This window comes from Microchirus variegatus (genome assembly GCF_963457635.1).
Source record: "Microchirus variegatus genome assembly, chromosome: 6".
Lineage (NCBI taxonomy): Eukaryota > Metazoa > Chordata > Actinopteri > Pleuronectiformes > Soleidae > Microchirus > Microchirus variegatus.
The window spans coordinates 24,598,104-24,626,061 of record NC_139807.1 but is presented as its reverse complement, the minus strand read 5'-3'; the positions used below and the strand labels follow the sequence as shown (position 1 = coordinate 24,626,061).

The window sequence follows — 27,958 nt, the reverse complement described above, 5'->3', positions numbered from 1 at the left end:
ACTGAAAAAGAAGAATGGTGTGTTTATCTGCCAAAGATCATCTGCGCTGCTTTAAACTCCATTACATTGTTTAATGTTTATTGCTGGCTGTATTTTTGAACTTAGCTGCTCAAAAAACATCCAACCTATGTGTCAAATTGATTGGTGCATTGTGTTTCTTTAAGGAGGAAAAAAGACTAGGAGGACCAAATGAGAGTTTGAAATAATCATATTAATTGTGCTATATAACACAGTTTAATGAAATTGTAAGAGACTCATGTGTAAATAAAATTAATTTTAAATGACATTGTTATTGACAGAAAACCCTCTTGGGTACCTAACCTGCAAGAGCAACAGCTAAAAGTTGAGAAGCATTAGCAAATCTGATGAAAAGTGAGGAAACATTGTTCAGGTTAACACTATCAACACCTTTGTGTGTATTATTTAACTTAAGAGTCTGAATGGTGGACAGTCCTGGGAGGGGGAGACATGGTGCAGCAGTGGTTAACACTACTGCCTCACACCGTGAAGGTTTCCCGTGTTTTAACCTCCACTCACACCTGTGACGGTTGTTACTCCAGCTTCCCACCACAGTGCAAAGACACATAGGTTAATTGAATGGTTGTTTGTCTCTATATGTCAGCCTGTGATTGGCTGGTGACCTTTCCAGCATGTATGTAACCACCCACCCCTCAACCGTCCCCCCCACACCTCTTACTCAATGTCTCCCCTGAAACCACAGTGTGTGTGTGTGCGTGCGTGTGTGTGTGCGTGCGTGTGTGTGTGAATAACATGGTCTGATATGATGGAGAGAGCTAACACTCACCTCTGATTCCTTTGGACCGAGTGCGAGTCCGCTTGTCATCACTCTCTATACTCATCTGGGATGGAGAGAACAAAGGAAGAAAGAAAGGATGAGGATGAGAGAAACAGAGAAAAGCTGTGATTAGTCCTTCACCCTCGCCTTTGTCTGTGTTTGAACAAACAACTTCCATTCAGAATGTTCCAATTTAATGATGGAGTTCAGGTTTTTTGAAAAGTGTGATTGTATAAGAACCAGCCATGAACCATGAGATGTGAAGAAAAAACAGCAATTTAACTAAAGGTTCACCTAATAAAATAAGTTTGCATAAGTCTGTGATATCTTTAATACATTTTCTTCTTCTTGTTATCACCGTTGGACATCCTTTCAAGACTAAAAGCCAAAGTGTGCCCCTCTGACAACCGTTCACTCTCTGCACCAAAGTCCATCGAGAAAATCAATGATTTTACAGCACAGCACATGGGAATTGCAGATCAACTCATGCCCCCATTAGTAAGTTGTGTTGTAATTTGTATGTGTATGTGTCTTCAGGGTTTGAAATTCTTCATTCAGTTTTACCAAAGTGACACAAACCAACCAAACAAGTCAGGCGGGCGTCTGTCAGGAAAAATCTGTACCTCATGCAATCACACTTCACATAACCTGAACTAGTGCCTTTTACCTCATACCTCACCCATTTCTGTCACCACCTGAAACACGCACGCACGCACACATGCACGCACACACACTGAGGCTAAAATAAAGACAGAAACAAAGGCTGCATGGAACAAGTGCTGTTGTTCTGAGCGGCTTTCAAATCCCCCTCCCGTCCTCCTCAGCGCTTGACACACACACATCCGATTACTCTCCCTGTAATTTCCTGCACCTGAGTGGTACACATGATTGTACGCTGCGCAGAGGCAAAAAGGCGGCACTGGCACAGAGGCCGTGGCCCCAGTGAGCAGCAGGAGTGACAACCATATGCTGAAAATAATAATAAAGCAAAAGCACACAGTCAACTAACAAGCCATGGTAATAACCCTTTTAAGGAGTGTGTGTTGTGTGTGTGTGTGTGTGGGGGGGGGGGTATGTGTGTGTGTGTGTGTATTATCATACCTGCTGCTTGCTTTACTTTACTCCTGGTTCCCTTTTAAGCCACAAAGGAGCAGGTGTTAACCCTGCTGCCTCTCACACACACGCACACACACGCACGCACACACACACACGCACACACACACACACACACACACACACACACACACACACACACACACACACACACACACACACACACACACACACACACACACACAAGCTAACTACACACACACACACACACACACACACACACACACACACACACACACGCACGCACACAAACACACACACACACACACACACACACACACACACACACACACACACACACACACACACACACACACGCTAACTACATGCTCAGCGCTGTGCTCTCACTGCAGAGCTATCAGATGCTTTTTAGACACAATGGAGCCATTAGCTTTGATTACCGGACCTTTTTTTTAAATGCAGGTCTCCCCTCTTTCTGTCTCTCTCTCTCACACTTCCTCCCCACTCACTCCCCCCAAACTATCTCTCTCTTTATCCTTCCTCCTCCCTGTCCCCCCTCTCCAAGCTCAGCACTTAGCCGCTTTGTTGCTTGTGTATAGTAAAGTTGGCATTGCCACAGTGGGATTCAAACACGGCCTCCCTGTCTCTCTTCTCCTTCTTCTTCTTTTTCCACCCCCTCTCTTTCTTTTTGGCAGTGCCCCTTTCCTGCTAATAGACTATTTATGAAAAGAAGGGATGAGAGGAAGATGAAACACAGTGTTGTTGTTGTTAAGGGCTTTTCTCACTTTTTCTTCACTGTGGAGGGTGTGCTTCATTCATTAAGGGTCTAGTTCTTAGCCGGAGGTACAGGTGCAAGGCACAAGCCCCTCCTCTCTTCCTGTGTGGGTCTCCACCGTCTTGGCCCGAGCTCTTTGTGTCTCTCACCACTTGGGCTTGTTGGAGTCTTTTGATCGAGCACTGTTAATGTAGAGGTTGTGCAACAAGAAGCAGCTTTGTGCCCATGTCTGAAGGGAGCAGTTGACTCCACTTTGAGCACAAAGTGTGAGAAGAGGAGCGCCTGAGTGAGCAGTGAAGAGTTTTCTGTCGGTCTCTCTCTCTCTCTCTCTGTATATGTGTGCATGTCTTTATTCCACTGTGAGGACAAATTTTGCTCCCATGAATCAATCCCAACTTCCTCTGTTGTTGTGGGAATGAGACATGTATCTCAGGTCCACTGACGTATCAAATAAAACATTTATCTCTGGAAATGTGTGGGTGAAGTGGTCCTTTAAGGTTAGGGTTAGGGTAAATATTGTGGTTAGGATTGATTTATGAGTGTCCTCACATCAAAAGAGAGATAAGTATATTATTCATGTGTTTGTACACATCTTTGTTGCCCCTTTAGGACTTCATTATGACCAAAGTACACAACCTCATTTCTGAGGTCAGATGTGAACTGTGGTTAGGTTAACTGTAGGGTTAGGCATCAACTATTAATGGTTAATTTAGGTAAAAAAAGAAAGAAAGAAGAAGAATTAGGCTGAATGCGAGTCAATGTGTGTCTTATTTCTATGTCTTCATGTGAAATATCATTTAAAAAGATGCTTGTACTTACACTACACATATATTGTATTTATACTGCACACAATATAATACGTTTTTCATTATATGTATATATATATATATATATATATATATATATATGTATATTGTTTTCCTTTTTCATCCACACTCTTCATATATCCGATCAGTCATCAGATGAATCAAAACCGGGGACTGAAAAGGGCCCCTACTGCTTTCATCTTTGCGTAACCATAGTGACACACATTTAAATAGGTAAACACATCTGAGTTCTCCTTTTTCCTGTCCTTCTTTTCAATACCAGCTCATTATATTTTTATGAACACAGAGTCGCAGGCAGTGATGCAGCCTGGCAAGCAATTACCTGATATTCTTTCCCCCCCTTTTTTTTCTTTTTGTTCATGGGTCCTCTTCTTGAGAAGTTTGTCCTTTCTCTTTTAATTAATTAGAAATCCTTGAACAGTGTACGTACAAGTATAGGTGGTCTTACACACACACATTCCGGCAATTTCAGAGGACAGCGAGAAGTAAATGAGAAAAGAAGGTTAAGAGTCTGTCTGCATGTTTCTATGCTGCTACAGCACATGTGCATGTATACTGTGTGTGTGTTTAAATAGTGTGAAATGTGGTGTGGAGCAGTGGTAGATAAATAAGAGAAAAGGGAGGAGGAAGAAGATGTGGCTCAACACTACAGGCTGTGTTGTACATTATCAATTATGTCCTTCTTTGTGTGCAGTGGTCGGACCCGGGCTCTGCTCTGCATTCTGACAGCTCTATGTAAATGGCTGGCTGGGGGCAATGACTTCACAGAGAAGGTCACCCTCTGTCCCCTGGTGCACACAAATGACTCTTTTATTCATTTTCAGGTTTACAAGAGCAGATGAAGAAAGGAGGGGATTAAGGTGTGGTGGAGAGTTACGAGGGTGAGGGTGAGGGCGAAGGGGAGGTGGTTCACAACCGGTGAGGAAGATTGACGTCCACGTATATTACCTGTGGACAGCAGCTGCCAATTAAATGTGCGTGGCGTGGCTCCCTCGACAGGCGGACCCACGCCACTCGGCCTTCTCCATGTTGGATCACTGCACAGCGAAACCCCTTTTTCCTCAATTTCACTTTAATAATTCACACAAGCCAGAGTGGAGTAGAGTGGGGAGGGAGGAGGATGGAGTGTGTTTGACCGCATAATTCATGTCAGCCATGATGTGATTCCAGAGATCATAAGTGATTATACTTTCATTCTCACAGATGGGGGGGGGGGTGTTTATGTTTTATTTAATCTGGATTCAATCCTGGGTCAAATGACTCTGAAATTCAAATTTGAAATCTGGTTTCTTTTCCAGCACATCTAAGAGCCTGTGAATCCTGAATCTTGGAGTTTTGCTTTGTAACTGGAAGACTACGTCCATTTATATATACGTATATATATATATATATACATACATATATATGTATATATATATGTGTGTGTGTATGTATATATACAGTCTACGGCCTAAACGTCCTTCACCACAGATCATTGCATTTCTCTATGAGACTAATAGCATGGCAGATATCATAAGTATCGGGCCAAAGAGACGGGAGCCGCTTCACCATGATGTAGTGTTTGTAACCGACGGCTCTCTCCTCAGCTCTGTCAGCTGCAGAAATCAAACCAAATCAATAAAAGTCATCTCTTCAGATGAACCCAAGCCATCAGAGGGAAGCAAAACTACTTTTACTGGGCCCAGGGGAAAAACAACCCCCCCCCCAACACACACACACACATAACCGCCCCCCCGCTCATCTCTCTTTCAATCTGCCCTTAGTCCTCTTCCATTTCTTTGTTGAGTGTCACTCTCAATTGTGATACACAATGAAGAAAATAAAATAATGGACCGGATGTTTTCAGAGTAATAAATAACCTTCAAATTGTTGCAATTTGGGGTCAGAAGTTTTTATAATCAAGTATAAAGACGAGGAGAGACAGGTTCCAAATGGCAGAGTAGGTTAAAAGACAGGAAAGAAGCTGCTTTTTTCTTTTTTTTTTTCTTTTTTTTAAACCTCTGCTGATAAGACAGAATATCATGGACAAAAAGTATGAGCAGCTCAAGGACATCCTTTTGAGTTTCTCCCTTTTTTTTTTTATCGTGTTTCAATAGAAGAAAAGCTGTGTGAAGTGAAGTAAACTCAGCAGTGGGAATATGCTGAGCTGTGCCATGCTGAGCTTAACTAAACTGAACTAAGCTAAAGCAAAGGATGGGCTGGGCCAAGAGGAGGTTTGATGTGCTGTTTGATTCATGGTTTCTTCTTTTTCAGGAGTGGCAACACCCCTCCCCTTCCCCCTCAACATGCACACATACAAACTTGTTTCTATATCATAGTGAGGACACTCACTATGATACACTCACTAGACCCTAAGCTTAATTATTAAAATTAAGTGTTTAACCCTAAAACCTGGTCCTGACAAGGTCGGTGATTATGCCAGAAAAAGGTCCTAAAGAGGTAACAAATACGAACACACGCACGCACGCACGCACGCACGCACGCACGCACGCACGCACGCACGCACGCACGCACGCACGCACACACACACACACACACACACACACACACACACACACACACACACACACACACACACACACTTACAGAGAGCTTCCTCCATCCTCCCCTCCCTCTGTCTCCTCCCTTTTCTCCACTTTCACCCGCTGACTTAGGGATTGGAGGAAATGCCCAGGAAGCAGAATCAGGTTGAAAGAAAAAGGGGGTGTCAGGGTGTGGTAAGTGCTGGAGAGGGATGAGAGGTGGGATGGGGGGAGGTGGGATGGGGGGAGGTGGGGAGGCGGGGAGGCCTGGGGGAGGCGGGGGCTTGTCACTCACCATGATTGGTCGACGGCTCTGCAGTCTTTGGGAGGCCTGACAGCGGCTGCTAGTCCTCTCGCCTCTTGTCCACCGCTGGTTCACCAGCTCGCCCCGAAACTCATTTTCTAGTGCCAGGAAAAAGAGAAGAAACACAGTGGTGAGTCGAGGAGGAAGAGGGATGAAGCTTAAGATGAGGGGAGGTTGTGATTTTGGGGCAAAGATTTTTTCTATATCCAGAGTGTATATGCTTTCATTTATGTATAATTTATGTTTATTTACCTCCAAACCTTTGCATTTTAGAGGGTTTGTTTGTCTGTTTTTGTTTCGTTTGTTAGATGGGTGTATTTTGGGTTGAGGTTTATATGAATATTATATTTACATGCTACAAGATTTTGGGGTAAAAAAATAAATAAAAAATAATAGTGGGGTGAGGAGGAGGAGGATGAAGGAGTGATTTGGATAAAGGGAGGATGGTGGGGCCATTTTTGAGGGAAGGTCGGGGTACTCGAGCATAGTGCAGACACTCCTTTATTAACTAAGAGAGTGTGTATTTTACACACACACACACACACACACACACACACACACACACACACACACACACACACACACACACACACACACACACACACACACACACACACACATATACACACACACACACATACACACACACACACACACGGGCGGACATGGTTAAGTGCCCCAGCTGGGGTGCCTGTCAGTCTGCTATTAGAATCAATCAAATTTGCACTTTTTTTATCAAGCTTTTCAGGGTTCATACGTGAGTCTGAGGGGGAGGGGATGGGTGATGCGAGGGGAGAGAGGGGCTGAATAATGGTCAGTAAATAATGAATCATGCATAAATCAAAGCTTTTCTTCTTCCTCCCCCTCCTCCCATCTCTCCCTTTCTCTCTCTTTTTCCCATTTTTTTCATCAGTGTAATAGCGCTTCACTTCACAAGGCTGAAGAAAACAGACTAAATCCATTACGAATCCCCCCCTTTTTTTTCCGCCCCACATCCACTGTACTGTCACAAACACTGGTGATGGGGAAGTTGTTGTCGCGCGAGAGTGCGTTACTATGGACACTCAAGGCTGAACTTTTTAACTACTGCCCTCTCTCTTCTGCACTCAGCTTTCTGTGCTGCTTCCGCGAGCTGGTGCAGTGAAATCCGACTCTTTGTTGGATATATATATACATCTATACCCTTTAGCTTTCACCTTTATATGGATTGTGCGTGTTTGCAGCAGGCAGCAGGCAGCAGAACGCCTCTGAAAGAGGAAGCGCCCTTGAGTTTGCACTGACACACTGCTGTCTTCTTTGCGTCCTGCCTGTACGTCTGTCCTCAATTGAGAAATAAAAACTCAAACGGACCAAGGTTTGGGTCAGTGCATGTTGAATCCATTCTATTGAGAGTTTAATGTGAAGCAGCGGTGATATTTCACACAATTTACACAGTGCTTATTCAAGGCGAAACATTTTTTTAATTATCATTTTTTTTTTAAGTGTAAAAATCTGAATTGCAGTGTAAAAATTGCAGCAACACACTGAAGCGCTTTGAAACAATCTTGATGCAGTCTTAAATGAAGCTCTTTTTATTTACATGTGGCTGCAAACCCTGGTCTTTGTGGAGGGCAAGATGAATATTATAGACCCGCAGGCACCTGCACTTCTGTCCTCTAACCCCTTCTGAATGACATTTTTAATCATTTACTTTTTCAAATTATTTTTTTTTCTTTCAGCTTTTGGCCCATGAGAGTGTCAAATCTTGATTAAAATTGTAGAAATAATGGCCAGAAATTGCATTTGAGATGTAATTACAGAGACAGCAGTCATTTTTTGTACGTTGATCTTGTCAAAACGTGCTTCCTAAACCTACTAAACATCTATAACATCAATATTTTTTGATTACTTAACCTTTATTTAACCAGGAATAAAGATTATTCAGAATAAATTCTCTTAAAGCAAACATGTCCTTGTCAAGACTGGAGGCAGTCAGTATACAACTATCCATCCATTATCTACCGCTTTATCCTCCACCAGAGGGTCGCAGGGGGTGCTGTGCCTATCTCAGCTGACATAGGGTGATAGGCGGGGTACACCCTGGACAGTTCGCCAGTCCATCGCAGGGACACATATAGAGACAAACAACCATTCACTCACACTCTCACAGTCCAAAAACATGAAGATTTTGGGTTTTTGGACTGTGAGAGTGTGGGAGGAAGCCAGAGAACCCAGAGGAAACCCATGCAGACACAGGGAGAACATGCAAACTCCATGCAGAAGGGCCCTTGTTCCAACCAGGGCTCAAACCTTGCTGCAGAGGCAAGAGCGCTTACCACTACAGCAACTGTGCCGCCCAAGATTTCTCAAGGTAATTTAATTATTTTTACAGTTAATAATTATGAGGTGGATGCCCTTTTTTCCCCACTTGAGTGTCTGCCCCTGAAATGTCTGTGCACGCCACTGGGGACGCCACATGTCCCCTCTTCTTTCCTCTTATATCTACAGTGAAAGGCTGCAAACGTTTGTCCTGTACGTGAACCCACAAGGTGGGTGGGGGTGTGGGGAGTGCTAAAAGCCAGAGCTAATATGAGAGAGACAAGAAAAGAGGACCAATGTGAAACTGTCCACAGTGAAGTGAGGTCCACTCTCCTTCCATGCCCTCTTTTTCCACTTTTCCCATCACATGCAAGCCTTGCCAAAGCTCAGCCAGCACAAAATGCTTGTTTATCAACTTCCACTCACCCAACCCCCTGCACCCCACAAGAAAAAAGTGATAACAGCAGCAGTACTGTTCGTCCGCATCTCCATCTCTTCATTTATTCCATCCTTCTTCTTTCCCTAAAACTTCTTGTTGTATCATTACTTTTCTCCCAGTCTTTTAAAAGGGAAGTGAAGTGAGTCTCCATGGTGTATGTGATTGTTATTTTTTGGAGCCAAGGAGCTGATGGGCCTCTTCCCCTTAAATGCCAAAGTTACTGTATATAACGGAGTAAAACCATTAGGATGAGCTGCTGCTGCTGCCTCAGGCCGTGTGTCAGCATCTCTGCTCACTTTGCTTTAGTGAGCTGAGCTGAGACGCTGAGCTGCTGTTTCATGTGACAGACAGAGACAGACGAGGGAAGGAAAGACACATGCACGTGTTGAACCTTCATCTGATTTCTGTGGGTTTTTACAAAAGCAGGTAATTAATCACATAAAAGGTGAACAGTGACCTTTCTTCACTTTCATCTGTGAAAAAAAGAGCTGAGCATCTGCATCTCTCCACTGATGAAAAAGAAAGAGAAAAAAATAAAGCTAATTTGAGCCTGCACAGGATGTGTGCTCTCGTATTCTTTGATCAGATACTGCTCATTCCCACCTAAAAGACTCACAGCTCATTATTTTTTTTGCGCCGGAAAATTGAAGGAGTATGAGACAATTAGCCGTTCACTGAGGAGGTTTGGTAAATCAGAGTTGGGGAGGGGGACAAGGGGAAAAAGATGGATACAAAATGAATGGCTTAGAGAAAAAAAAACTATTGCCAGGCAGGATTATGTGTCGTAAAAGTTCAATATACAGTACATCAAGTTTTACCTCACATTTGTGAAAAGTTTACTCTTCTTGAAAGTAATTTAAAAGGAAAATTAACATTCAACAGCAAATCTTTATTAATCGTGAGGACTATGAGACAGTTAGCAGTTCACTGGAGGGTTACAAAATCAATAGATTAAAGCAAAAAAATCACACCCTACTGCCAGGCGGGATTAGGCGTCATCAGGGTTCAATATGCAGTATATCGATATAATATGTGTACAGTATCGTTGATATGAATATTTTACCTCAGATCAGTTTTCTCTTCATAAAGTCAATTTATCTGACATTTATCATGAGAAGTGTGAACAAAAAATGAATAAAATCATACTCTATACTGTCAGGGAGGATTCTGTTATTTAAGTATTATTCAGTAAGTTAAGTACCTGTTTCTGCAATAAAAATAAAAATAACTGCTGAAATCACAAACTGATACAAAAAAAGAAAAGAAAAACAAGACTTTATCTAAAGTAATTCCATTAACAGTCGGCAGATTACTGCAGTGGGACAATAGAGCAAAGAGGCCTTAATCCATAGTTAGATTAAATACCATGGGTGAACTGTCTGTAACAGTATTAGAGTCCATACATGGACGAGGACAGCTGGACACCCCTGGTCCTGTTAAGACGGATTTAGGGACAACTTTGTGTGATTACAGTGGAGAGGCAATCAAAACTGTTACACAGTTGGAGCTTTTAAAGACATTTAAAAAGGTGTGAAATATCAGACAGATATCGGTAGCAGTAGATAAATGCTCATGTTTTAATGATAATTTGTTTAATTATGTTCATAAAGGTTGTTTAAATTACACTTAAATGGTGTTTTTTTAACTTTCACTCAGGAGTCTTTGTTATCTGACGTTTATCGCGATTATAGTTCATATTTCGTCGTTCGTAAAACAATTTAAATAAGGGATGGTTCTTCATCACAACCTTGAGTATCAACTGATTAATTAGTCAAACACAGTTGCTTTACAGCTTTCAAACAACTAAGCTGTTAACGACACATTTGTGCTGATTAATTTACATAATTCTAAAACTTTAAAACAAACATTGTTCTCTGCTGTAGAACAAATAAGAAGCATCCCAAATCATGACTCAGCTAGATCTGTTACTGATGTTTCTTGAAGCATGTGATACAGGATTTACGGATTGTATTGGATTTTACTTTCTAACTTTCCAATAACAAATCGTGTTTCTTTGACTGCAGTAACAAACGTTATTGTTTGGATTCATGTGTGACTGAATACTGTGATATAACTTACTAACTATAAGTGAACTGTTTCTGTGTGTTGTTTTTTCTGTCCATAAAGAAATGAAAATCCAATTAATCAGGACAATATTTGACATTTTCTTAGTTATTAATCAGCTAATTATTGCAAATTGTGCATTTTTATTACTTAGAAACGTGTTGCTAAGCCGCTAAAACGTAATGTCTTTTCATACAAAAGTATATTTTTGCTGACTTAATTGAAAGTATAATTGCAGTGCAGATTTGAGAGTGTTGTTCAGTCATTTTTGTATTATTTGTTATTTTAATTCAGTTATATTATTAGTATTTTTACTTTACTGGAGGAAAAAACTGAATATTTGATAGGTTAAAAAAATCAGTTATCTGCCACCAGCTGCCCTGATTTTAAAATAACGAAAAGAAAGAAAGGTCTCAATTAACTGGTTTCTTCTACTTTCAATCAGGAGCTTTACTTATCTGACAGTTATCGATATTGACTGATGCTCTATATCATGACAGACTTGTTGCAAACTGCTACCATGTTGTCCAGCTGCAGCTGAAGGTCAGATAAACAAGACCAAGAGGAAAAGAAGAGGTGAATGTACTGTGACTGTGAGGCAGATGGGTGGAAGTTTAGGATGTAGGGAGGGAGGAGAGTGGAAGAACAGTGTCAAATCAAAGTGTAAGCAGCCTTTAGAGCAGCTTCCCTGAGGTGTCGCCCTGACCTCAGCATCTGAAGCATCACTGCTGCTAATAAAACCAATCACTAACTGTCAGGATCTGTGCTCCTGCCGCTGCTTTACAACCTACAACTGCACTCTCTCTCTCTCTCACTCTGCCCATCTGACAAACTGATGTACATTTTCTTTACTTTTTATTTAATTCTCAGGTTTTTCACGTCTTTGAAATTTACTTCCCATTAATGCGTGCCATGAAAGCCATTATTTCCAGGCTTTCGTTTTTAAATGCCTCCTCGCCATTGAATGCTGGTCCAACCCTGACCTTTGCTTGTATTGCTTAGATTTCTGATTTGGCTTTGAATGCAATTGAGTGCAATTTGGCCCCAGCTGCTCCTCCAACATGTTTATTACTCTCCCTCCTCCGGCACCTGCTGTCCTCACCATGGGGCTATTCAGCCTTTCATAAATAGAGAGGGTCCCTCCCATCACTGTAACTAACTAAAAAGTAAAAAAAGTAAAAATAAAAACCACAGAAGTAACTTCATATCCGAGAGAGTGTGCCGCTCTACATGCTGCTGTTCTAACCTCAACTAACAGCACAAAGCACCAATAACCTAATTCTGTAATCCCCTGAAACTAGGCTACGTTTCACAGGAAAAGTAAACAGAAGAAAAACAGTAGGTGTTTTTTTAATATAATTTCTGCCTCGTATGCGCTAAATCCTGCCCACAGTATTCAGTCTGTAATACGGAGCCAAACAATAGCTTGTTCCTCTTGGAAAGTGTTTCTTCTGCTTTGTGCGTTAACCAAACATCATATAAGCTTCAAACAAAGCTACAAGGCTAAAGTCTGGCATTGACACAAAGCCACAGATCACTGCTGAGAGGCCTTTATTTGTGAGTGAAAACAATCATTTTTTGAATGCTAAAGCTTAAACTAACAATCATCTCTGTTTGTTCTGTGTCACATATTTGCCGTGTGTTGGGTTTAAATTGTGTTAAAGTTGTACCCTCAAAAACAAGATGATGCATCTAAGACGTTAACAAACATACATCATCCTCTGATATGTGTTTACTGTCTTCTTCTCTCCTCTCAACAATATCTGGCATTTGAATATCTTTTTAATATTCTGGCAAGTGTGTCAAGATTAGAATCCACCGACAAGAAAGGGGATTTCAGTATCCACAGTCATGAGTGAATAACTTTACTACCAAATGTAAACATCACATGATCAGATCAGTATTTTTAATTCTTTATAAGTGACTTGTTCTTGTTCTTTGGTTAAAAACACTGTACAGTAGGTTAGGGTTTATCATTAAAGTTACTTTAAGTAACTTTAATAATTAAGTTTACTTTATTCTTTAAACTGTTTCTAAAGGTGAAATAAGATTCAGGAGGGTTTAGATCATTAACGCTCCTCAAAAAAGGAGCAACTCCCATCTCTCATGTGTTGTGTTCTACTTGTTTTGTAACTGTGATTCTTTAATGGTTTAATCATTTATGTTTTGTCACCGTTTCAAAGTGTTAAAGCTGCAGTGTCTAACCTTTTTTCCTCAGATTCCACTGTGGAACACATCAGTGTCTAAAAATAAGCTATAAATAAAACTCTGATGCCTCAAAAGCCTGAACTTTAAGAGCAACGCCTCAAAAATATAAAGCAGATGAAGTTTGTATTGAATCAGCCTCTGTGTTGGTGACATAACACCGAGAGTATCACCATCATCATCATCATCATCCCTCATCTCTTTCCTCCATCTTAGGACGCAGGTGCTCTGACAGAGGCGCACACACAGCGCATTACGTGGCCATCTAAGCAAAACAGGGGGGGGGGGGGGTGGACGGCACAGCGCAAAGACTCACATTCTCTACTGCACAAGCTCAAACTGGCGAGATGAGGCTTTTAAAAACGGGGTAGAAATGTGCAGCTGGAGCCTGCACGCGCGCACACACACACTGCATGGGACCTGTTTATTTCCAGCGCTTCTGTTCTGAGGACTTTTTTTTTTTATCTCCGCACCAGTAAAGGCGGCTGACATTTGAAGAGAGCATCTCTGTTTTTTTTGCTGCAGAGGATCAAATAGCCAGCCCCTCCCCTTTTTCCTCTCTCAAACACACACACAGACACACGCACCATCCATCAATCTGTCCGTGCACACACACACACACACACACACAGAGGATAGACTCGTGCTCAACGCCCAGTGCCACACTCAAATGTCTCAAGAACCCAATTCGGTGCCGGACTCAAAATAAACACACACTTTTTCTCTCCAACATCACAGAGAAAAACAGTCAAACAGCTGGTGTGGTTAGCGTGAGCAGCGCGAGGAGACTCCGGAGAAGCTGGATATACAGGATAGAGAAGGTGAAAGTAGAGGACAGAGTGGACAACGCTCAGTGTGTCCGTGCGTAAAAAGAGCCACGCACGACGAGGGGGGTAACAAATAATAATAATAATGTGCTCCATTCTTTACATCCAATGTGTTTCCCCTTTAAATAGACGCACGCTGATGATGATGATGATGATGATGCTGGTGATACTGTTTATATATAAAAGCAGCGGAAAAGTGGGTAAACACACACGCGCACACACACGAGCACTCAGCAGCAGCAGCAGCTTCTGAGAAAGCGCCATGCTCGCTTTGCTCTTCAGTGAACAACAAAAACAGCTTCTCATACACTTCTCCACTCTCACTGGAGTGACGCGAATTATATCATTATTTTTGTTTTGTTATTATTATTTTAAAAAAAATAAAAATAAAAATAAAGCTACAAATCTTGCCTTTAATTACGAGTGAGAAGAGAATTAGTTCAAACTGCTGACACGAGCTTAAGTTTCCATCATCAAAAAAGGAAAGAAAAACAAAAACCGATGAAAATGTGGGGAAAATCACCAATAATATGGGTCAAAACCCCGCGCTGTGGGGTTTGATGATGCGTAAACAAGGCAAAGTTACATTTACAAGGGTTTTCTATTTGTTGCAATCGACAAAAATAGTCATAATGATGATAAAAAAAACGAATCATAAATTTAGTTTAAATATCCTGGATTTACCTGGATTCAACAATATTTCCTTGGATGTTTATGTCGCTGCTGCGTCCTCAAGTAGTTTGCTTTAAAAAAAAATTAAAAAAAATAAAGATAATAATGAAGATATCCCGAGTAACGGTTGTTGTTTTTCTGTCTTAAACGTGTTTAAAGGGCGATCCTCTATCCAAGTATAAATGTCCAGATGTGATGAGAGTGAACGAGGGGGGAAAAGGTTTCCGGACTGGCCTCTCCTCTCCTACTAACGCGCATGCAGCGTCGACGCACGGCGGCTCCTCCGTCTACCGAGGCGTTAAGATGTTACTTGTTTGTAAGCAAAAAAAAAACATGGCTTCATTTGCCTTTGTCAGCGAGAAAAAAAAACGTAATATTGACTTACCTTTCCCTCATGAGCCATTGTGCCTCCCCCCTCCACTCCACGCCACTCCACTCCACTCCCACCCTCCTCTCCACTCACATCTCCTCCCTCCGCCCTTTGCCATGACATCACAGAGGCTGTAGTAAAAACCTCTATCATCAGATGGGCAGGGCTTCAAAAAAAAACATCCCTCCATCCCCACCTCTACCCCCACCCTCCTCTTACGACACACACACACACACACACACACACACACACACACACACACACACACACACACACACACACACACACACACACACACACACACACACACACACACACACACACACACAACACGTACATCATCTGAGCCATACACTATACTATAAAGCTGGATTTTCCTCCTCATCCTCACATCCAAACGCAACATCGCACTAATGAAGGAGATACTTGTGATACAAGTTCTCCACACATGGAGGTTGTAGCTTCACACTTCCACCTCCCCGTCCTGGAAAAGTGGTGTCGTCCACAAAAACTCATTCACTTTTTTTCCCCTTTGCACTGCAGGGATTTGATGTCATGTTTTGTATGCAGCATATCAGCATCTGATAATTCCTCCTATACATACATATATATATATATATATACATACACACAAATGGCTGTGTGTGACATGAATGAATGACTACCATTCATTACACACACACACACACACACACACACACACACACACACACACACACACACACACACACACACACACACACACACACACACATTACATATATACATATATATCGAAAAAATAGAGGAGGTTTTAACGACATATACAGTACAGGCAGAGAGAGAGGAGAGTCTCAGAGGAGATTAACTTAAAAATTATTTACGCCCAAGGGAGGAGGATAGGAGGAGAGAGGAGAAGGGGTGGTTATCAGTTTAAATCATCACTGAAAAAGAACAATGAGAAATGAAAATGGTTGACAAAAACTCTAACAAAAGAAGTTTAGAATTTAATTAATTAAGGTGTCCCCCATTTTAAGTATTTTCTTTTTTTAAGAGAATAAATACAAGTTCTAAAGAGGGCTGCTGGACCATATGGCCAAAAATGCCATATATCGATTATATATCGGGATGAAATGTCAGACTCTAACAATATTTTTGCAAATTTGAGGCAAAAATCATCCCCAAAAAAAGCAACATTCACAAAGTGCTTTCACTGCACTTTGTAAAACCTGATCATTTTGTTATAACTCAAACTGTTTTGACTGATTTAAGTTTTTTTTTAAATTTACCTAAATACTTTTGAGCAAATAAGGGAAAATAGTTGTAACTAAGATAACTTCTTTTATTAATATGCGCTGCCAGGTTTTACAGACATTATCATTATCAACACACTCTATACTGAACCTCTGTCATATTGATATTGTTGATATTAACTGATATTGGATTATTCTCGTGCATCTCTACTTTGAAGCAGCTTCTGTTCCTTTAAGAAGAGCGATCACTGTCACTTCTGTTGATAGTTTTCAAAGCTCAGTGACAGCATGACGCCCACTGTCAGTGTCAGCATCTCCAAACAACAAACAGCCAGTCTTAACTTAGAGCCCCCCCCCCCACCCCCGAAAAAAAAATAAATGTTGCTTTTGCGTTGCTGTTTTTTGAAACCATTAGTGAAAATGACAACCATTCATTACAAGCCATTTGAGAATAGTCACCCCACAAATGCCATCCTTTATCTGCTGTCTCCACGCTGGCGTAACGCAGGGAATATTCCAAAAGCCCAACCTTCAGCTTTCAGAAATTCTATTAAATTCTTATCTCTTTGCAGCAGGCTCTTTTTGTGCAATCCCATTGTTATGCATTGGAGCTGAAATCAATCACTGCGGCCGCATGCACGGCACATCAGTATGATTTCAGACCATGGACATGAGAAAGAGAGAGAGAGGGGATGGAGACACAACAACAACAACAGCAACAATCGAACAACAAAAAGAGAGAGAGGATAAATAAATAATATACATACATGTATATTTATATATAAAACAAAACTGTGGGGCACTGATTCATCAGAGGGACTGTGTGTGTTTGTGTGTAATCTTCAGATTGCAAAGAAGATACAAGTTGATTTTTGCTGTTCTGGTGAGTTGAGTGGTTTCAGGATTATGGACAGCTCCAAGCTGCTGCGACTGTTTTAAGCACCGTGGACAGTGCTACGCTTTTGCGTCTAAGTTTTCAGGACCGTGGACAGCTCCACACCGCTGCGACTGAGAGTTCAGGACCGTGGATAGCTCCAAGCGGCTGCTGCACAACAACAATGAAGAGCTTCCTTCACTGCAGCTTCATTGTTGAAACTCACAAAAGCTTTTTGTCTGAAGTCGAAGTCTCTCCTTCATTAGGTGTGTGAGTTTACCAATATAACTGTGTTTTTAAAACTGTGTGTGTGTGTGTACGTGCGTATGTTCCTAAATAACCACTTTTAAAAAAAAAATCAAGTCTGAGATAGTTTGTTGCTAAATTGTGCTCAATTATTATATCAAAGTTTCAAAGAACTTAGTTGGACTAAAACTGAATCGAAGTGAAGCTGGAGACGTTTTATGAATAATTAATGAATTCAAGTATGCTCAGGCTTTGATTGGCCCAAAGTCAAACTCTATCACAACAGCTGGTAAATGAGCTGGGGAAACTTTTTCTCCCCCCTCCCCTCCCGCCCTCTCCTCCCCTATACACAGTGAGCATTGTTTGGCACTGAAACCAACCCTTCAGCTTCACCCAAAAAAATTAAATCATCATTGACAAACCCTTGTTAAAAGTAGTAAATAATGACTTTAAAATAGTAACTTCAAATCAATAATTAGGAAAAAGTATCAGGGCATACACAAACACATAAACTGAATTTATCTTGTATTATATTATTTATTATTGTCTATTTTTTTATATTAGTGTAATTGAGCTTAACTGGAAAAACAGTGGCAGCGGTGTCTCTAAGCCTCTGTGGTCTCGAGAAAACTGAACAAAAAGTATAGTAAAAAAAAAACAAGATCACGTGAAAACTTCACACAAAAGTCCGTCTGTATATGCAGATGGCACACACACACACACACACACACACACACACACACACACACACACACACACACACACACACACACACACACCAGAGGCCTCTTTAATGCTAACGTCACTCCAGACTAAAGCCACCTTACGGTGCAGAGCAGCAGTATAAATATTACATGGGGGCAGCAGCTGACTGGGCGCTGAGGTTGGGACCGGGGGGAGGCCCCATGTAGTCCCTCGACAGATGGAACAAGACGACAGACTAACACACACGCGCGCACTCGCATGCCCCCACGCACACACACACACACAAAAGTTTTTAATAAGCCCGCAGCTTGGCATTGTCCCCACGGTACCGGGGCCACACGGTCCCCGAGGGAACCAACTGTCCTTTGTTTGGGCTGTGGGTATTTTCCCTATTGCGTTTTTTAAAGAGTTGAAGTTTAGTTTCAGTTGTGAAGAAGTTAAACTTTTGATAATTTGAGAAGTTTTTTAAAGTTGCAGCATGTGTTCGGCCGCAACTTTAAGCATCATTTACGCACGACAACAGCGCGTAAACCACTCCATGTGGCTTTTTGTTTTGAGAATAAAACAGAGTTGCTGACTTCTGTGAACACGTCTTCTTTGCAGAGATGATGCAGACGCAAAACATGACATTATGAGCGTCATGAAGAGGATGGATGATAATCTATACGCAGATGGTTAGTAGAAATATAGCGGCACACAAACTAAAACTGTGACTTGTATTGTAAATAAGAATAGAAATAAAGAAGTAAAAGATATACGAACCCAGAAAAGTGCGGCACAGCTTCATGTTTGCGGTTCTCCTCTCACTCTTCTCTCTTTTCTCTTCAGTGCCGCAGCGACCGCCGCGCGCTGCTGTTAACTTTACTTGTGCCGAACAAAGTTGCGAAAACTTTAGTTCAACTTCCCTGGAGTAAGAGGAAAGGGAGGAGGAGGAAGAGGGGAGGCGCTGCAGGGGCGGGGCCAAGTGGCTGACTGACACGAGTAGAGAGCCAATAGGAGGCCGCGACGGGAGGTTGAGCCAATCCTGTTCATCCAGTCTCAGCTTTCAACAACAACAATAGACGTGAAGAGCAACAAAGAGCATCTGCTGCGCCCGGCAACTTCTCTCACACACACACACACACACACACACACACACACACACACACACACACACACACACACACACACACACACACACACACACACACACACACACACACACACTGCTCCCCCAATCTGATTTAAAACGTATAAACACTCAGTAAAGTGAAACTCAGGAAACTCAACATCAACAAACTGATAATATTACGATTTATAAGACTTCAATGGAATAAAAGTTGTGGACAAAGTAAAGAAAATGGACAGTTAAGGTTGTTAAAAACGAGGGACAGACAAAGAGACAAAGAGGAACATTCATGTTAGGGAAAAAAAGATATTAACTCCTTTAAAATAAATAAATCATCTTCCGTCAGTGAAGGAGACTGTGGGGAAGTTTTTCTGAAGACACACAGTACTTCAATAAACATGGTCAAATATCCAGGAAATATACTATACTAAAATGTAAGTTAATCTAAATGTGTAAACACTATTTATTTATATAGAGACAATGCAATTGAACATAGTTCAAAGAAAAAAGCATGAAACTCGAGTCTTACTTTGCAACCCCAGTCCCTATTTGATCTTTTGTATGAAAATACATAATAAAAACTTTAAATAAATGGCAATGCAACACAATAACATACATATATCCAAGCACACATAAATATGTTTTACTACAATTAAAACAACTTGATTTATTTTGTTGTCACTACAGCTTTCACTTTTTTAAAAACATGAATTTGTAAGATAATAAACTTGAGTTTTAGTCTTCAACCACTGAGAATTCACAAGTTATTTTGTTTTTGTTTGTTATTTTGTCCACAGAAAATGAAAAAAAAAGAAAAACAAAAGAACGACATCCGACATAAACGCACAGTTTTATTTGTTGTTGTACTTTATGTTTTTCAGAGGGCTTATTTTACTTTATTTTTTATCCATTCAATTTATCTGCATTTGTGTTATGAGACTGGTGTATCTACACCTCCTCACTCACTCACATGTGACCAAATATAGCAGATGTACGGCTAATTTAGGTGCGAGTTAGAGTGAACATTTTCACTGGAACTCCAGGCCCATTCAGAGAGTGAGTGTGTCTGGAACAGACAGACAGTTCCTCCCTCCCAATAGCAGATGGTCTGCCAGATAATGAGCTCTCCAATTGCTTTGCTCCCATTACCCCCCATCCCCCCAACCCCATCGCTCCGAGATGTAATAGCGGGTAAAGCAAGCGCGACACATTCTACTGCTTTTCTTCTTCATTTCATTTTATTTCACACACAGTTTAATGATAATGTTTGTGTGTTTGTTGTTTCTTTCTCTATTGTCTCGTTCAGGAGAGCAGGACATTACCAGACAGTTTTCCCTCTATGGTCTGGACAGTGTCTGGTTTCAATCCTAATTTAATATTGTCTTACTGGTAACTTTGGACTAAGTTAAACAACTGCAAAGTGGATCAGGATCATCCTTATTATGAGAGAAACAGTACAAAGTTTAAAAGTGAACAATTTGTACACTTGTAAAACTGTGCCAAACAAGTCTGAGTTGCACTGACACAGTGTACACTGATAAACCTTTATAAACACTCAGTTTCTCCAGAATAAATACAGAAAAAACTGTAAAAATGTACCCTTTAAATTAAACTAAAACCAATAAACTGAACTAGAAATGAAACAACTTAAGTAAACTAAACTGAAATTAAAAGCATTCAAACTCAGCTTCGCCAATCATAAACTTAAAAAGTTGATGAGCAAAATAAATGTGTTCCTATAAAGTAAAACAAATGAACTTAACTTAGAACAAATAAACCTAAAACTTAAACTTAAACAAAGGAACTAAACTAACTTAAACACTATAAAAAACGTTACTGAAACTAAACTTAAATAAATTAACTCAACTAATCTAAACTATATAAAACATCTAAACTTAACCAAAGAAAGTAAACTAACATTAAAATAAAATAAATTAACTCAACTAAACTAAAATGAAAACCAAAGAAACCAAAAAAACATATTTTTAAAATAATTACACAAAACTAAACCAAATAAAATTAACTTAAACAGTATAAAAAAAACTATGACTAAAACTAAACTAAGTAAATCAAAAGAAAACATCGAAACCACAAACTACACGAAATTAAACTTCACTGTAACAAAAACTTAACTTTAAACACAGAAAATCGACAAATACTAAACTAAAGCTAAAACAAAACACAAAAATGCATCAAAAGTAAACAAAAAACTGAACTAAATCTTAAGTGGAAGAAAAAACAGAAAATAAATAAATCTGACAACCACTAATGAAAGCAGACACTTTTACACATTATCAGTCAATGAAAGATTTTATTAACATGAAGTTGTGTAAAGTATATTTTTGTCTTGTCTACAAATCTGGCTTCAACACACACACACACACACACACACACACACGCACACGCACACACACACGCATGCACGCACGCACACACACACACACACACACACACACACACACACACACACACACACACACACACACACACACACACATACACACTCACTCACAAGTATTTAATGAATTCACTGCTTATTAAAATGGCCTTTGCTGAGTGAGTGTGTGTGTGTGTGTGCGTGCGTGCGTGTGTGTGTGTGTGTGTGTGTGCGTGCGTGCGTGCGTGTGTGGACAAAGAAGGTGTTGCTGTAGAGAAGGACTGCTGGGTCTCCACTAAAGCCAGAGCAAGTTTTTTTATTATTATTTTTTTTTATCTGAGGATGCCAGACAGCCTCTTGTATTCTTCTTCAGCACGGTGCTCTGATTAGCCTATTAACTTCACCATTCGAACCCCCCCCCCCCACACACACACACACACACCCTTCTGTTCACACACACACACACACACACACACACACACACACACACACACACACACACACACTCGTCCACAGACATATGCAAACACACAAAAATGAATGCACACACACCCTCTCCTCTTATTCTCTGCTCTGTATAACAAGCAGCTGAACTCTGACATAGCCTCCAGCTGTCCTGGAAGATGGTGGGTGACAATAAAGTTTAAACAAATACACACACACACACACACACACACACACACACACACACACACACACACACACACACACACACACACACACACACACACACACACAGTGAAGAGCAGGGAACAGGACCTCGCTGAGAAAACGACCTGCATGAAATAATAAATGGAAATTTCACCACATTTTCCTCGTCATCATCATCATCATTATTCAAAAGTTCACTCTGAGGCCTGTATTATCTCTATTCCGCATCTAATGGAGAGAAACAACTCATGGCTGAGCTCAGAAAAAGGGTCAACTCTGTGCTGGAAGTTTAAATAAAAGCACAAATTATGTACAAAGCTAAAAACTAATTAGTATCGAACAGTATCCAAAAGTGGGACAAGCAAGAAAGTTCAGAATTCAAGTCCTGGTTATCTGACGGGGAGTGTAGTGATTATCTGCCATTGGCCAAGTAAGAGGGTCAGTCTCTTGTGTGAAGCGATCGGTCAATGTATGACAAAGGGCACTTCCTGTTTCATGAAGAATGATCAAAATTGGATGGCTGCCATGGCCACGCCTTTTTGAATCCATGAAACCTATGAATACTATTTTGCCTTTGATGTGATTAGGACAAACTGGCATGGTTTTGTTTTATGTTGATAAACGTGGAACAGAGGAGGTTGTCCATTTAGGAAGTGTGCTAAACGAACGTAAATGTACCTGTTTTTGTGTGTGTTCTTGTATTTGTGGCTTAGTGAGGACCAACAATCCTATGAATCCATACGGAGTGAGGACATTTTGTCTGGTCCTCCTGATTTTAGGGTTGGAGAAAGGCATTTAGTCGTTAAAGTTAAGGTTACTTGTATTTAAAGTATATATTTGTTTGTGTAAAAACCTCTATCCCATTTTTTTTTTATAGTTATGGTAATGGTACTAGGGGCTAGGATATAAAAAAGTGTGTGTGTGTGTGTGTGTGTGTGTGAAGAGAAACCATAGTGTAGTAATTGGACGCACCATCACACATGCTCTGCTCATGCACAGATGGACATCAGAGTCCTGTTCCCACTCTCATGATGACAATCAGGCTTATAACACTACGGCTTTATTGCACCCCCCCCCCCCCCCCCCCACACACACACACTCTCCCCTCTTCCCTTCTTTCTCTCTCTCTCTTTTTCTAACTCTCTCTCTCACTCACTTTCACACAACACACACCCCTCCAACCTCCCTCCCTCTCTTTCCATCTAACATCCGTGCAGCATGATCGTACTCATATCTGTCAGCTCCCATTAGACACAGCTGAGCACTTCAAACACGACGATACAAGGGATTAACTTGAACTTTCTTTTTTATTTTACAAAAAATTCTATTTTCAGTCATTTAAACATCCAGAAAACATATTTCTGTCAATATTGTGTTATAAAGTTGTTTAATTGACCGTTTTTGCAGTTAAGAAATGTGTTATATTAAGACATAGAATGACCATACCCACACGTGTCATGATCTGTTTGTGTTTGGTGCCTATTTATGTCTTGATGGCCACTCGAGCTGCCATTCACTCACTCACTCACTCACTCACTCACTCACTCAGCAGAGGTTTACAGAGGTAGCCATAGGAAGATTTTCTGACAACAACGGAACTGATGACGAGCTCTCAGTGATGGTGCTATTACAGTTTTTTCTGATTGTTTAAACGCATTTTTTGTAACTATTGGCTATTTTTGCAAAACTCTACACACAAATAAGAAAACCTTTCACCAAATTATCAAAACATTGTAGTTCTCTTGCAAAAGCGAACACAGCTAGATTAACTCTTCACACCTTCGTAAAAATTGTGTTTTCGTATCAAACAGTAAACACAAGCCATCATTTACGGCCACAAAATTTCGTCCACATCGCATGCGATATCCTCCAGTCCAAGGCACCGGGGAAAATATCTCCTTGAATGCCGTATCCAGGCCTGACATGAGGCCTAGTCAATATCCCCACATGCTTCCTCCATTGCCTGTAAAAGAGCTACCTGTTGATGGGGATGACGGTCGTACACTTTCCAGCACCAGGCAAAGAAGAACTCTTCAATGAAATAATGTGTGCAGTGTTATATAGGCCTATGGTTGCATGATGGTGAACAACACCACCAACAACACATGGTTATGTTACCACCACGTTGTCCTGGGACATTGATGATGGCACGGTGTCCAATAATGTTCCTGCCACGTCTCCTTGTTTTATTGAGGTTAAAACCGGCCTCATCTACAAAAAACAGCTCATGTCCCATGGCACATCAGGCCCATGCACAACACTACAGTATGCACTTCCAAATTCAGAACCAATGACACTATAGCTTACCTGCACATAGTCATATCGCAGTTGCTTTTCACGTTCAGTGTTTCTCTCGAAAGGAACTTTATAAATTTGCTTCATTCTTATTCTGTGGCGTGCAGGTACACGACTTCGTGCAGAAAGGCTCACACTGTATATTTTGGAAGATGGTGTCATTATCAATTATGCGCTGCTGCATTTCGCATAGTCTTATTGCGTTATTGGCAATCACCATATTCACTATATGGGTCACTTGCTCTGGAGTGAACATTCTTCCTCTGCCCCCAACATCTGGACGAAATTAGGCTGAACCCGTTGGCCAGCTTCCCTCAGGGTCATCCCATGGTTGATGTCATGGTCCACTATTGTAGCTCTGATTTGATCAGATATTCTATTTCTTACTCTTCTTTCCCTTCCTCTTTCCCCTCCTCGTCCTCTTCTTGCTCCTCCTTGTCCTCTTCCTCTAACTACCTCTAACCCTCTCGCTTCTTCACCTCCACGTCCTCCTCCTCGGCCTCCTCTGATTCTTACTCTTCTCACTCTTACTGCTCCTTCCATTGTACTCCACACAGACAGCTTACCTGTGGCTTATTTATAGTGCTATTGCAAAGTGAACTAATTATCTAAAACAGTTTTTACATGTGAAAGTGTGCCAGACAGTTGGCAAAATAGTGTTAATTATAGCCATACATGTGTATAATTTTGCTAGGAGTGTGTTAGAAATTTGGTAATTGAGTGTAAGCAGTGAGTTGTGTTTAAAGTTCCGCAAAAAAGGTGTTGTGCAGTGAATTGTGCCTACAGTTTTGCAATGAGTGTGTTACAAAATTGCAAACTTAGTTCAAAGCAGTGTTTGTGCTTTTAGTTTTGCAAACTCAGTGAGTGGTTTTGCTATACGTAATAATAGTTTTAGAAATTGTGCTACAAGAATCACGATTAGCGCTTAAGCATTCAGAAAAAACTGTAATTTGTTTTATTATTATTATTACTTTTTTTTAAGTATAAAAGACAAACACAAATACAGTTTTTTCTGAATGCTTAAGCGCTAATCGTGATTCTTGTAGCACAATTTCTAAAACTATTAATACGTATAGCAAAACCACTCACTGAGTTTGCAAAACTAAAAGCACAAACACTGCTTTGAACTCAGTTTGCAATTTTGTAACACACACTTTGCAAAACTGTAGGCACAATCCACTGTGCCTACAGAACAAATGCCTAACCCAGAACAAATGGTGTTGTTCACCATCATGCAACCATAGGCCCATATAACACTGCACACATTATTGCATTCCTGGACACCTTACATGACATGCTCACTGTTCAGAGACTAGAGCATACCCGATATGTCATCATATGGGACAATGTTGGTTTCCATAGGGCTGCTTTGGTCTGCAACTGGTTTACAGACCACCCACCCTTCATGGCACTCAACCTCCCTCCATACTCTCCATTCTTGAATCCCATTGAAGAGTTCTTCTTTGCCTGGCGCTGGAAAGTGTACGGCATTTGGATACGGCATTCAAGGAGATATTTTCCCCGGTGCCTTGGACTGGAGGATATTGCATGCGATGTGGACGAAGTTTTGTGGCCGAACCCAGAGAGTCGACATGATGTAGGCTGGTTGTCTTTTTTTTTTGTGAAATTACTGTTTTGTGTTCTGACTTTGTCTTGGTTTTGATGAGTGTGAATAAACACCAATACTTGAAGTTTGGATCCTTGTATGTTTACAGAACTATGACAAAAGTATGACCTCAAATTGACATCTGTGCACAGAGAAAGCAAAAGCCAGATGTGTTTTGTATTCATACCATCAGTGTGTAGTTGGCACATTGTGTGCTTAGTAGATGATGGCTTGTGTTTACTGTTTGATACGAAAACACCATTTTTACGAAGGTGTGAAGAGTTAGCTGTGTTCGCTTTTGCAAGAGAACTACAATGTTTTGATAATTTGGTGAAAGGTTTTCTTATTTGTGTGTAGAGTTTTGCAAAAATAGCCAATAGCTACAAAAAATGTGTTTAAACAATCAGAAAAAACTGTAATTACACATTTGAATGTTTTACTTAGCAGCGTTGAGTGCAACAGCTCTGGGATAAAACGTGTGTGTGTGTGTGTGTGTGTGTGTGTGTGTATGTGTGTCCTATTTATCCTTTAACTATATCAACTCTGTATTAAAGCTGTAGTGTGTAACTTTTAAGTATGAACACCATTACATTCAAAAGAGTTCACCCAGTGTTAATTCAGCTCCACACACAAAGACTCTACATCAGGGGCCTCAAAACGAATGACCTGGGGCCCAATGAGCATCGAGTTTAGTCAAGAGGGGACAGTCTAGACATAAAATATCACAATAAAGATATTCATATTTAATATAATCTCAAAGTAAAAGTGTTTGATTTGAGTACCTAGTCCTCAAATAACTGACCAATATATATGAGTTCCTTGTTCCTCCATTTCTTAGGAATATTGTCTTTACTTGCTCATTAGAATTCTGAATTTACTGTAGTTTTGGCAGCTCTCGATATTGAGTTTGATATTTTTTTTTAACTTTGCTCTAATATTCAAGAATATTTTCAATGTTTTCCTCAATGTTTCTTGGACACTCTCTCCCCAGCCGTATCATATCATATCCATTACTCCTGAAATCCACAACATTGTTGTTTTCAGCTGTGAGATTTGTAGCTTTCTATAACTAACCCTAGCCTTTTTATTTCCTCGTAAATAATATGAATATCATGAAAACATGGAACCCACCACAACCTTTTCCATGTAACATTCACTAATAATTAACACTTACATACAGTTTATACAGTATGAGCTTCTTTAATGTTTTAATTAAATATTTAATAGTGCTAGGCATGTTAACGGCATTACTGGCGTTAGCGACGTCAACATTAACGCATAACGTGTTTCCATGACTACTGACTGGAAAAAGACGCACGTGTCCAGGCACCATTTACCAGTTAGCTCCGTTAGCTGCATTAGCTCCTTTAGCACTGTGTACCTGTGTACTGCGTATGTGTGCCCCTGTTTTTAAAGTTTAGGGTTAGGGTTAACCCTTAGTTACTTTAGAGACTCATTTTAACAATCCGAAGTAAACATGACATCACGTCTTTTTCCGGTCAGTCATGGAAACACACCTTGCGTTAATGTTGATGCCGCTAACGCTGTTAACGTGCCCAGCACTATTAAATATTTAATTAAAACAGTAAAGAAGCTCATACTGTATATACTGTATGTAAGTGTTAATTATAAGTGAATGTTACATGGAAGAAAAGGTCGTGGTGTGTTCCATGTTTTCATGATATTCAGTG

General features: G+C 40.6%; 1 protein-coding gene across 1 annotated transcript in view; it reads right to left on the bottom strand.

Moving 5' to 3' along the window:
* Window positions 1-27,958, bottom strand: part of myt1b (myelin transcription factor 1b) — a gene marked incomplete at both ends in the record, with an annotated part of 169,138 nt that overhangs the window by 25,146 nt on the left and 116,034 nt on the right. Inside the window, 2 exons of the mRNA XM_083890839.1 lie at window positions 806-860; window positions 6,290-6,396. Coding sequence (XP_083746965.1) covers window positions 806-860; window positions 6,290-6,396 — 162 coding nt within the window. The remainder of the gene's footprint in view (window positions 1-805; window positions 861-6,289; window positions 6,397-27,958) is intronic.